General features: G+C 37.1%; 1 protein-coding gene across 2 annotated transcripts in view; it reads left to right on the plus strand.

Moving 5' to 3' along the window:
* The first annotated feature begins 2384 nt into the window (after window positions 1-2384).
* nfatc3a (nuclear factor of activated T cells 3a) overlaps window positions 2385-14140 on the plus strand; it is a 70169-nt gene continuing 58413 nt past the window's right edge. For both annotated transcript variants that reach the window (XM_056743857.1, XM_056743867.1), the window contains exon 1: window positions 2385-2797. In XM_056743857.1, the coding sequence (XP_056599835.1) occupies window positions 2707-2797 (91 nt within the window). In that variant the 5' untranslated portion in view covers window positions 2385-2706. The remainder of the gene's footprint in view (window positions 2798-14140) is intronic.

Raw genomic sequence — 14140 nt, forward strand, 5'->3', positions numbered from 1 at the left:
AGGTGATCAAATACACATCACCACTTATGCCAACAATAAAAAATTTAAACAAATCACAATACCTGTTAAATATCCCAACCAATGCACACTTTTGTTTAGCTGCACTTAATACTGCACATGCATGTGCACATTTGCAAATTAATAAATAGCATATTACTTTAACAAAAATACTTGAAAAGAAAACTAGTTTTGAACCGGATTTGGGTGACGGTAGAAAGTTCTTCTTAACTCTCTTTACGAGAAAACAGTATCAAAAACCACATCGTCCCCCTCCTACACAATCCACGGATACCGTGTTCTCTGTCTTCCTCCCACAAAGGTCATCAGAGATGAAAAGAAGCACAGGTATTCTGAATAGTAAACAATGAGTTTTGGCAGGATCCTTTCAAAAGTGTGTTGACGTAGTAAAGGGACAGTTCACCCCAAGGTGTAAATTCTTTCATCATTTACTAATCCTCATGTAAATTTAAACGAGACACAATAGAAGAAATTTTGAAGTTCATAGTAACCAAACAGCATTTGGACCCCATTGACTTTCTTTGTATGGACACAAAACCACTGAGACATTTCTTAAAATATCTTCTTTTGCGTTCCACAGAAGAAACAGTCATACACGGGAATGACACAAGAGTAATTAAATTATGACAGAATCTTTTTATTTTGGTGAACAATCCATTGTCCTTAGGAATTATTTACAATAGATGTGTATGTGTCAATTTCTAAAGTTATAAAATTAAAGTTAATAAATCACATGATTTATAATAGTTGAATAATAATACTTTTTACACTGATTGAGACCTCTGTTATTATAAAACAACTTTATGGGGTCTCATGCTTCACTTAAAAAAATTAAAATGTGCAAGATTTTATGTCTACGTGTGAGTATTGAAAGGTATTTTGTTTGTGTATGTGTTTACACATTGTTTGTACACATGGGTAAAAGCAGGACAGATAACTTTGCAAAAAGGTGATTGATTTAATAAAGATTATTATAGTACGACTATGATCATATTTAAATTTTTTATTTCCAAGATTAAAATCCAAGATACTGTATTAAAGTGACTGGCATCTGTAAAAAAAGGTCTCGATTTTTTAAGTATCTGACACAGCAATCAATTCTTCTAATTATAGCCATTAAAGACTATCAGCAATGGGAGTATTTAATGAAAGATAATGTCTAATGTGTACTGTAGATTAACTTTAACATCAAATTAAATAAAGACCACAGGAAATGTGATATATATGCTTTCACGCGCATATGCATTTATACGCCCACATGCGTCAAGGAAACATTTTTTTTCATCTTTGTCAATTCCATGTTACTCGACACTGCTATAAAGGTTCTCTCTCCACATTTTTCTGTCTGGTTTTAATACATGGAAAACTTCTGACCCACAGTCATTCTGCATTCATGTATTTTCTTTCATTTTTTATTTTATGCCTCACTGTATAGTTGCAAAACAGGATTTGACTTTCATGCAAAACAGGAGAAGATGAGGTTCATATATGAGAAAAAAAACTTTTTGTAGAGGTGTTTCTCACTAATCACTACACATTGCCCTAAATGAAAATGGTTGATATATGCAAATATTAAATAAACTTGCAGATGTAGATTTACTTTGAGATTTGAAGCATTGTCTATTCTCCTCTCTATTTATAAGAGCGACTCCAAAATAGGCGAAGGCTATTCAAAAAGGGTCAAGGACAGCAGGGAATAAAAAAGTGAATTTATAAAAAGCTACTGATTTGCACAAGATTTAAAAAATAAATCAAAAAGGGTATTTAAACATTGCTCATTGATATAATGGCTTTGCGTCTGTTTTTAGGCAGCTAAATTGAGGACAATAAATTTGTGTATAATATTCAAAAATATATTTATGCATAGAAAATATATGTGCGCATGCACAAATAGCTTAAATGTAAAAGAATGCATGAAAAAAATATATAATTGAACCTTTTCTCTGGCTACTGTATATTACATTCACGTGTTTACCCAAAAACTATTACAAAAATATGATGATTAGGATTTTGTTTTTATAATGCAACCTTGAATATTTTTGTAAAATTTGACAAAAATTATTCGGGTGTGCAATATGTAAAACCACTAGTTTGTGTTATTTGACTTTTGTTATTATGTAGGCCTAAAGTTACATGTGACAACTCTAAGGTTATACTTATTCATGTTATGCATTGACAACAAAATGCAACGTGGGGTTTAAATGAGACGGGCTCCATCCGACCGAATACACACAAACTACAAGACCCATAAACCCTCTTTAAAACACACTAACCAGTGGTGTGTGTATGCGCGCGTGTGCTCGCGCCCGCGCTTATGTTGTCTGCCGACTCCTCTGACGTCACCGCTGGAACTGCCCTGTCACGCGCTGTTAGTAAAAGTTGGGATAGGAGCGCGAGACGGAGAGCTCGATCAACGGTCGAGCTGACGCACGAAGCTCACCTCCCCTTTCACGCCACGGGCAAAAAGTTCAAGTCGCTGCGAGTCCCCTCAAACTCCGTGGTAGGTCGAGAAGTCCGGATTATCTTGAGAGAGAGAGAAGCTTCGCGCAATAATAATATTCTGCTCGGAGTTAGAGAAATACAGCACGTAGGAAAAGTTGAAAAGTTTTGCCTTCATTATCAGTCAATGTAGTGAGTTTATTAAAGACTCGGCGTACGTTGACGGGTGAGCCCGAGCTGTCAAACCCGATGACTACTGCAAACTGCCCCGGGAATGAAGAGCTGGATTTCAGACTGATCTTTGGGGAGGACGGGCAGCAGCCCCCGCTAGGCCCCGCAGGTTAGTGCTTTACTTCGGGATACTTTTACTCACTCTTCGTCGGTGCAGATGAACTCATGAATAATGCATCCAGAAAGTGACGAGGTCGATAACAAATACAAAGCGCGTGCACATTAACAAATGCATTAGGGCCGTGCTGCGAAACTGACAGCATTCGCCGGCTTTTTGCTTTACAACCGCTGTATTTGTTTTTGTTCATGTGTCGTCGTAAATTCAACCAATGAAGCCGTGAAGCGGTAATTTTAGGGGATGAGTGCATTGACCGGTGAGCTCATGTAATCAATGAGATCCTCATTCGGATAAATCTACTGGAGAGCCCGTCCACAGCGCCTCAAAACCTTGTCAGTTTTGGGGCATCACAGGCGCGTTGAAGTGGTGTGAGTCAAAGCCACCGTGTCTTTAACAATGCAGCTGAATCCGACAGCTGGTGCACAGAGTGAAATGCTATAAAAGTTTCTGAAATCACAAAGAGTTTCCATTAATACTTGTGTTGTTATCTTATATTTACAACAGTACATTAGTATTCACCTGCATCTATTTTAGGTACTGACTGGTGTTTACCTTTTTATGTGTTTAAAAAATGCAAGTTGTTATCGAATCATTAATGTGTTCAAATAAATTAGTCTTCACAGTTAAGAGGAATGTGTATCTGTTCGGGATAATGCTTATAGTTCTGGATTGCTTTTTGGGGTAACCATAAAATATTTATTATATGAAACTAAATCTCTGAATATATGTGTTATTGTGTAACTGAACAAACATTTGTTAACTTGCATTACTTAATTGTGCTGTGCATATACATCCTGTGTTGGTTCTTCTTGCTATTCAAAGTTTCTATATCTAAGACGGTAAATGTAAACATGATAAAGCAATTGCCCGTAAATTGCTCCTAAGCATGAGAAGATTTTAGAAAGGATCGTGTTAGAATTTGAATACATTTTGTTAAATATTTCAACAAGTCTTTAGTAACTTTATATTGCTTGATCAGGAAATGCGTAAATTCAGCCGACACTAGAAAAGGATGCTCTATTCGTCTTTTCAATGTTAGTAATTTGATAAGTCTGTTGTTGAACTGTGTGTGACTGTAATGTCAGCTGCGCAATAAGTCGTGCTGATAGTCCACAGTTTGTGACCATCAGGCATGGCCACAAGCATGGCTTGTGACGTGTGTGTGTGTCGCCTAATGAAAAAACATGTGTGAGAAGAAGCAACCATATCAGCATCTGTCAGTGTGCTCGAGTGTGTCCTGAAGGAAAGAGATTTGGGTATAGTGAAAGCAGAATGCCACTGTGTGGGTGCACCTCTGTGTTTTTTGCTTAAGTTTTGCATGGTCAGAAAAGGAGATTGCAGAGCAATTTTGGCGTATTTCAAAGAATAATGTTTTGTTTATTGTGCTAAATGCTGTACTGTTGTGATAAGTTACCAAATAAGGACAGGAGGCTTTGCTACTTCATAAACTTTAGGAATCAGTGGAATCATCACTGTTGTGCTTTCGTTGAAGCAGAAAGAGATTTCACTTGTAACATGACAACCATCTGAGATATTTAACGTAAACTGACAGAAGAAAGGGGAAAAAAGTGTAATTTGAGACCGAAGTCAAGAAGATGTGTTTGGAGTAACTGCTGGAAATAAAAGAACCTCTGTGCAATACAGTGTTTGTCATTCTATTGCTTTGTATAATTTTGACAATATGCTTGGACACACAAAGGTGTTATTCTTAAAATTATGATTTTTTGTTGTGACTGTATGAATTCTTTAACTAAATGTCTCCCAACATACTACCTAGCACCTTTATCCCCAGACCTGTTGAGAATGACAAAAATCATTGAACAGTGTTTTGATGAAAGAACAGGATTTTTATTTTGTATTATTTCTACCTTGCAGCCCTGTGTTTTGCGTAATCGCCAGGCAGTGGTAAAGAAAATATCATGTCTAATTGGAAAGAAAAATGAAAATGCTTTGTAAATATGTATGTCAATCCTAACGTAGCAGCAGTTTTCACAGGTGGGTAGAAAGACATTCATTTTTAGTTGTTTAACAGGTTCTTATGTTTAGCGATTTGTCGGTCAATGCGAGTCATCATGATTTTAATGTAGTTAAAGGGCAGGGCAGGGCTGTTGTTACTATACACACACACATCAGGTGCCGCTCAGTGCTGTCTGACTCTTCTCCATTTTACAACCAAAAAATGACGTGACTTACATAGGGCTGGGAACGATGTATCGTGATTCACGCTAATTATACTTGTCTAGAATCGTATCTGAATCGCAAGACTTCGATTCTGTTTTTAGAAGTAGGAAAGTACTGCTCAATCTTAAATCACTACTAGATTGAGTTGTTTATAACATGCATTTGAAAAATCAACACTCGTCAAAAATCATCATTAGAAATTTACTTCGTTATCATGAAACTACCTAAAAAGGTTTGAAGAACAGCGATAGAATATGCCCATTGGCATTTCCTTGAACTAATGCTGTGTCCCAATTCGCATACTATCCGTCCTAAATAGTATTCGAAAATAGAATTATAATGTCCCAAATCATAGTATCCTGAAATGAGTATTCTTAAAGTACCCGGATGGACTACTATTTACGGTGAAAATTCAAAGTGTGAATCCCTGGACACTTAACGGCTGATTTTTCCCACAACTCACCACGAGAGGGTGGAGTTTAGTGACGCTTCACTGCATTTATAAAATTAAATAAAAGATATTTTGCTAAATCAATAAATGTAAGTATACAGTAAACATTAAATGCAAAATAATAAATGATAAAATACTTAAATGCAAGGAAAAGCTGTATTTTGATGTTCGTGACAGTTAAGGAACACAGTGTCCTCTAGGCAACAACGACCACTTCAGTGTGTGCACACAGTTTTTCTATGCACTAAAATGTATATACTTTTACATGACAAAAACATTAGCCTACATACTTTACGGGCATAGTATACAACCGGGACGTAGCATACCTGTGTAAATCGCTCTTCTTCTGTGTCGCATATTAAAGTTTCTGCGCGAGAGCGCCCTCTGGCTTTCTGATGTGACTGCATTTAACATTAATTCATTCTGAAACTGAGCAGAAAAATGACACAATATATCATCCCAGCCCTAATATATAATCACATATAGATGCACTATTTTACATAATTCTGTTATAACCCATTTTAACTCTTTTACAGTAATTTCTTAATTTTCTTTAGATACTCATTATATCACTAAGACAATAAAGCAAAGTTTGCACCCAACGATATTTTTAACATTAACTCAATTATTATAAAAAAACATCAACATGTCAGCAACATGTCAAACATACATAATGAAGTAACAGTTCTGTCATCATTTACTCACCCTCGAGTTGTTCCAAATCTGTGTATAGGCTATTTCTTTGTTCTGATGAGCACAGAGAAATACATCTGGAAGAATGCTTGTAACCAAACAGTGCTTGCCCCCCATTGGCTACCATCGTAAGAAAATGACAATGGTAGTCAAAAGTTCCACTGAACTTTTTACTTTCCTACATTCTTCAAAATATGTTAGTTTGTGTTCAACAGAATAAAGACAGAATTTTCTCCTCCTATGGTTGTCAATGGTGGCCAAAACCTGTTTGGTTACAAGCAGCCTTCCAAATATCTTTCTCTGTGATCATCAGAACAAATAAATTTATTACATTTCTGTGTGAACTGTTCTTTTTAAGATGAAGTATTTGTCAGTTATAATAAGTTTTTAGCCTTACTGTACTGAAGTGGATGGTAGTAGTTCATGTTCTGGTTAGGCAGTGAAATTCATAATTACTTTTATTAAAGCTTAGGTAAGTTTTTTCCCATGTTGAATAAAGTGAATTTAGCATGACTGTCTGTTTGTTTGGTTAATCTGTGAATATTTGCATAGTAATCATCATCACCTTGAATGCCCTATCCGAGACTTGGGGATGTGTGCAATTTTCTATTTCTGTTTTTTTTTTAAGACACTTGCACATGACACAATATGGCAAAAACCTGACTTCTAGGACAGGAAGTAATAGCAACTGAAGACCTCTACTTTTGAACCTTAATATATACAACCAGCCTAATCTCACAGGAATTTTTAACTAATTTTACAAGGTGGGTTATTCTGATGAATTCATAAAATGTGAATTGTACAAAAACTAGTGGTGGGCATAGATTAATTTTTTTAATCTAGATTAATCTAGATTAATTCCAAAATTAATCTAGATTAATCTAGATTAAAATGGCTCATTTGAATTCTGCCGAAGGCATTCAGAATATGTGTGCTACCCAAATAATGACTAAAAGTAAGTCTTTGAGAACGGGTTTCTCAAGCCAGGTGGCGCATTAGACCAGGGGCTCATCTCCTGTTTCCAAAATGCATCACAAACTGCTTGAGAAAGCTGTTCTACTATGATAATTGGTGATGAAAATTAAATTATGTTCAATAAGATGAACTTGTGTTTACTTCCGCATTAGCTAAGGGATGATTTGTGTTTAGGTGGTACTTGAGACTGGAAGAGCTCCTACAGTACATTTACATTTAGTCATTTAGCAGACGCTTTTATCCAAAGCGACTTACAAAGAGTGAGGGAGCAACAAGCGATATGTCATACAGGAGCCATAATACATTAGATCTCAATACAAAGTTACTGGTTTCAACTAAAGCTAGACCTTTACCTGTTGAGAGAAAGTGTTTTTTTAAACCAATTCCGCATTGCACAAGGTGCAAACAACCTTAGTCTTGTCGATGTTTCTATTGGGAAGCTTCTTAAAAATTAATATTCCCTGAAGCAAACCCGGCGGCTTCATAGCTGCATCAATGTTAGCACGTCACGTTTGATGCGGTAATTTCACAGTAACGTTATGTTGTGTTCAGACCAAACGCGAATGGCGTGTCAAGCGCGAGTGATTTATATGTTAATGCAAAGAGCCAATAGACCTACTTGCTGCGCGAATCGCGCGAATGAAGCCCTGGTTATGAGATGATTAGGCGGCTTCTGCTTCCGCGAATGACACGAATCACGCGAGTTGAAAAATCTCGTTCTCGCCCCGTACAGTGCAGTTAAGCTGGTATACATCCGCGCTAAAATATCAAGGTGAAAGTCATCATAGCTTGCGTAGTATAGACCCAGCTCCCAACCCAACTTTGAGAATAGATTAACGGCGACATTTTTTTTAACGCGCGATAATAGGCTCACTGCGTTAACGGCGTTAACGCCGTTAACGGCCCACCACTAACAAAAACATACAATTTGTAGGAAAAAGCACTGAAGCCCCATCCCCAACCTAACCCCTCAGCCTAACCTTCTCTGATCGAAGGTAAATCGTACTAAAACTCACTAATGAAATTGTGCGAAGAAACCACCCTGTGCAATAGTTACGAATTGCCGTGATTATTGTGTCTGTACAACAGAGGTTAAGTGAGTGTGCTGTAAAAGTGGACTCTTCCCTTTCTAGAGGTGGACGTAGTAGGGGCAGAAGGTGCTCTCTCAGGGGTGGGTAGAGTCAGATAGTGTGGAGCTGTCTGGCGTTGTGCCCAGGCACACCATGTGGTCTTTAGATGGCAGAGGAATTCAAGGGGAGGGGCACAGGACCTAGACAGAAAGAGGAAAGAGGGTTCTCTCTGTCTCTCTTTTGAAGTTTCTCTCTTGCTTTCCTTCGTTCATCTTTTTTATCAGTAGTTTGCTCAACATGGCACTGGCAGCATTTGTTACAGCATTTTGCACTCGTTACAGTCTTGTAGTTCAGAAAATTCAGATTGACAGAGTCCATTAAAACCGGCGTAGAGGTAGTTTACAAGTCAGATGCCAAATGTTGGTGAAAAAAGCAGGACGTGCAATGTTTGACATCTGCGCTAGCTTGCATCTGCTCATCTGGCTGGCTTGCTGTCTCGGTCGTGGGAAAGACTGAAATTACATCGCTCTCAGGGTGGGTTATTTTGAGCCACAGCAAGAGTGGCAGAGGGCAGACTGCAGGTTCGCTGGTCCCGGCTGAGGAAGACTCCCCCTTCAGACTGCAAGTGCCACCAGACGAATCTTTGGACTATTCAGCCCCGCACGGCCTCACTCTGTGTGTATGCCGAAAACGGGAGAGGACTGTTAAAATGCTGTGCGCTTCGTCCCCAGGTGAGGCAACAGGCTCAGGCGTAGCAGGTGTGACTGCTTGTAGGTCAGGGGATAGTTGTTGGGGTGTAGCTCAGCCAGGGTGCTTTATTTAGAGCACAAGAGCTTACCGCAAGCTATTCTGCTGCTAGTGTGAAGAGACCATGGCGATGAAAGCTCTTGCTATATTACCAATATTGGTTTTTGCTATTAGGCAAAATGTAATTTGTCCAATTTGAAGATTCTTAATCATTGTGATCGATATTAGAGTTAAACTTTGGCACAACATGTGGCTTGTTAAAGCTATGCTGTTATGTTTCTAAACAGTCAGATCAAAGACTTGTGCCTGGTGGATGAAAAAAAACCTATAGACCTGTAGAAAAAGCAGCGTAATAGAGTCTTGAACTTGATCTCTCGTCGTAACATCCTAGAACCACTGGGAACATCCTAGAAACCACATAGCAATGCATTATGTACACTTGAAAGAATTTAAACCTCCCTGAAACATAAAACTTCGAAAGGCTGTACATCATCAGCTCAAACATACATGTTTACTTGTGTTCATGAAGTCCTGCACTAACCAGAGACTTTACTAAGAGCATTTTGAGCGTGATTGAGTCTGTTGCCAGTGATATATTCAGATATGTTCTGTTCTGGTTTGAAGCAGTGCTGAGTCTTGAATCTACAGCACAGTGTTAAAGTATAACATCAATGTGTGATTTAGCTCCGTGCAGTCAATCCATTTGGCCGGAACCATGAGGAGATACACTATGTAGCTTTTAAAAGTTGAAACTCCCAAAGAAAATGGCACAAAGTGATTTTATTTTGCCAATTGCTAGCCCATTGATGTCATTTAAAAAAAAACAGAGATATTTGGTGAATGTGATCGTGTTTTCCAGTGGATGAACTTCAACAGCTATATGCTGATGCAATGGCCCTACAGAATAATTAGGTTGTCATTTCATGGCATTTTTACATTGTTCTCCATGGTGATTATGTTCACCCAGTGTTGCTGTTCTTATTTTGCCATGTTTCGTCCATATTCATTGTGGTTAGGAAGATGGACGAGAGCCGTTAGGCGGGGCCGGTGGCGTGATTGATAGTTTGAATCAGCTGTGCGCACACCGGTCCCGGATATCTCACGGTGGAGATTGGGAGCATAAGAGGACGAGCGACGGGACTGTTGTGGAGAGAGGACCGGGCCCGAACATGTTTGTATTTGTATTTATGTTTTTGTGTTTTACTTGGGTGTTTTTGTTTTGTTCGCCGTGGTCGGCCGTGAGGGGCCGCCGGCTGTTATTATTTATATTAAAACTTTATTTAAATGTCTGCCGGTTCCCGCCACCTTCCTTTTATTGAACCTTTCTACTACATTCATCTTGACAGATTTTGACAGGGAATCTACTTTACATGCATTTGGAAAGCAGTGAAAATACCAATTGTGTCACGGGCCCTTGTCTCAAAGTTCGTTTCTAGGGTTTTGTACAGTGTACCAATGAGCTGCCTTAGTTTATCAGGCCACAAAAAAGGTGTATTACTATTTTCTTGTTGTGAATATGAGAAAAGGTCCGCAACTTGTTGGGTTAGAGGGGCTTGTTTCCTGGGGTGTGGCAGAAGTAGAAATGTGTGGCATTTGTCTAGTTTAAATTTAGTGTAACTGAAACCAGCAAATGGGCATATGTCGCTATTACACAGGGAGCGTTCCTAAACTTTCATAGACTTTGGTAATAGTGGGAATTAGTGACTGAAGCATCTCGGACACAGGTGGTAGTTGATTTTAGGCATAGGAACGTTATTTCATCAGCTAAGTGACCCAGAGAAGAGAACTGTCTCAGTCAGAATGGATGAACTCATGTGTGATGCTACAATAAAAAAACATGCAATTGATTGAGTGATTTGAGCTATTGCTCAGAGTTATGTAACTGGTAAGCACCATCACACACATGTCAGTCTACAAACCCACTTGTAATTGTATTTTTTGTTTGTTTTGATCTGTTCATTTAATATTATTAACTTTATTTCTAAAGACATTTTGGTGACTACAAGTAATAGATTATTAATGAGCAACTCCATGCAAAGGTTTTCACCATAGTGATATTCTGACAATATTTGGTGGTTTAAATGCCAAATAAATGTATTACATTCACACGTACAAGGTAGATGTTAGATTATAAACAGTCCAATTTTTCCATACCTGGATTGTCATGGTCATCTACGGTAGATTAGCACAATCAGTAGATCCGCAGAACCTATAAATAAAATATTTTAAATAAATCGTATTCTATTCACACATACGAGGTAGATTATAGATAATAAAACATTTTTTTTAATACCTGGATTGTCATGGTCATCTGCGGTAGATCACATGCAGTAGATCCCCAGAAACTGAAAATATTTTTTTTTTTAAATAAATTGTTTTTATTTACATTTTCACATACAAAACATCAAGAAGAAAATTAAGATATAGAGTTGCTATGAAATTATAACAACATTTATAGGGAAATATTAGATCCTTTTTGCCTGCACTGCAAAAATTGACATTCTTCCTAAGCAGTTTTGTCTTGTTTTTAGTAAAAATATCAAAAACTTCTTAAATTAACATACAATTACTTGACAAGAAAAGTGACCTACGGTATTTAGTCTTGTTTCAATGAAATATAATATAAGAATTAATTAAATTTATGGAAAAACAAGCAAAAAATGGGGTGAGATTTGTTGTCACTTGGTAAAAATGTAATTTCTTGCAGTGTAACTTTACCTACAGGTGTAATAATCAGCTATCTGGTTCTCAAAATACATTTCTATAACCGAAAACGTTCATAAAAACGTCTCTGAAAGTTTTATCTTAAGAATACAAATTAGCGTATTATCTGTACTAACGTTAACACTACTCCTTAGCTATCAATTAGCTTTAAAGTAGCCATTCTTTTTCTGTTTTTGAGGCTTTGATTTGGCTTTTTGGGTGTTTGACAATGGATGTTCATTTTTCTAATAAAAAGAAATGCTTTATTTTTCACATATTTCAAGTCTATTGTTCACCGCTGTCCCTCTTCTATCAAAACGACTGGATTTCTTACGGTCTATATAAAATCCCTCTTGTGTCTAGTAGGCCTAATTGTTTTCAGTTTATAATAAACTTGTCTCAGTTGTAGTAGGCTGAAAAAGAGCAGTTATATTTCAGTCCCTAATTCTGTGATACATATTACAGCCAATATTTTTTGTCATTTTATATTTAAAGAGTGCCTAAAATAACTGTATAAAATAACTGATAAAGTAATAAGCGCCGAGGCACCTCTGGAAATGGACGAGGTGCTTGTAGTTGATGTGCCGTTGCCATTGTGCTAGTATTCAGGCTTCAGCCTCATTCAGTGTACATGGGACAATAATCCTGAGCGAGCGACTCGGAGCGGAATTTTCAGAAAGGTGCTCTACTCTCCGCGAGAAATATTAACACTTTGTTCTCGCTCCGATTCGCTCACATGCTCGGTTTAACACCCAACTAAAATATATATCCCTAAAAGGAGAGTTATAAGTTTGATTGAAGATGAATTACATTATTGTTGTTTCAATTAAAAGTAAAAGTCTTACTGTTACATATTATATAAATTATTACACATTGTTAATATATGTTGTATTAGCTATACTGAATCGATAACCGTTGCACACGTAAAACTTTATTTTAATATTTAATATATTAGGCAAAGTTTCAAAAACGTTATAGGATCTAGCAGTTTTACTACAGTACTATATTTAAGTTAAGTCAAAATACAGGTTTTATATCGTTTAGATGAGAACAAAAAAAATTACATTTGTGTCTGTAGACTGCATTTAATGACAAAGCAGTTGCAATTTAAAATATTTTTTGCAGAGAAAATCTGTAAATTATTACTTAAATACATTTTGGGAAATGTAAAAATACTATAAAATTGCTTTTTTTACAGTTAGATTTTAAGTTTTGACTGCAAATGACACATCCATAACGCTGGAATTTCCCTTATATCCCTTTGTGAAACGACCCAGAACTGATGTTATAGCAGTTTGACAAAAGGTGATCCACCCTTCTTGCCCTTCATAGCTACAGCTACATAGTCAAGACAGGTATGATCCTAGTGGCCTAGCTCTAAGAAAAGACAGGTACAAGCAAAAGAAAGGACTGCTGATTTACTTTAAATCTCCTTATCTAATGTAAAAAAGAAATTGAAATTACACATGCAACATTTTTTGTTACAGTTTTCCATGTGTTTACTGAGAAAACAAATCCACCTGTTTTGCAACCTAGTGGACGGAAGTGTATGCAAAGCTGAATCCTTAACAGAATTTTTAGGGATTCTCAGATAATCTTTATTTACCTTACACTTGTTTATTACCATTTACCTTAGGTCCTCTTGTTCTCCTTTGAGTCACTGCCTCACATCCTTCCCCTTCTTTCACTCCCCAAGGCATCGTTACACAATTTACCCTCTGGGCTGTTGTGTAATTAAAAGTGTGTCTGACAGCTGGATGGTTGAGTATGTGTGTGTTAGTTGTGGTATATTGCAGATGAGGCTCTACGATAATGGGTATATTTTGATTATATTTTGACAACTTTAGTTTCACCCATTCGAAACGGGGTAAGCAGCTGCGTTGTCTACTTATAACTTGGCCACAAAAACTCATTTTTTTGCAAAATGTACTGATTGAAATCATCATCTGACGGTCTGACAGGTTTTGTCAAAATTGACTTACATTGCATTATGCTATACATTTGTTTCTGAGTATGTGCAATCCCTGGGATCGAAACCATGACCTTGGCGTTACTAGGGCCATCCTCTAACCGCTGAGCTACCGGAAAGTTGTGATGGTTCCATTAGGAATTTGTTTTAAATTCTAATTCAACAATGAAACTATTCACGTATGTGGTCACCTATTGATGCCTTCACTGCGTGTTAGTGTCGTCACTACAAATTTTTTCATAATCACTTCGATTTCTGTGAAATCAACTTTTATTCAATTTTATTCTTTTTATTCTTATGAACAGGCAGCATTTATACTAAACACACATATTGCGAGTAAGGCTACCTTTAAGTTTATGTGTATTGTAAGCAGTTAAAATGAAAGTAATATAGCTCTATTGTTTTGGCTATTTCAGAAGTGATTGACAAGGTTGGGACTAAATGAACCTGAGGCGTTCCCTCTGCCGGCTGAGCTTTGTTTATCCTGTAATGTTATCACAGCATGAGATGGTTTAATTAGGGAGCTTTATTTAGAAAGCAAACAT

Source organism: Triplophysa dalaica, chromosome 1, assembly GCF_015846415.1.
Source record: "Triplophysa dalaica isolate WHDGS20190420 chromosome 1, ASM1584641v1, whole genome shotgun sequence".
Taxonomy (NCBI): domain Eukaryota; kingdom Metazoa; phylum Chordata; class Actinopteri; order Cypriniformes; family Nemacheilidae; genus Triplophysa; species Triplophysa dalaica.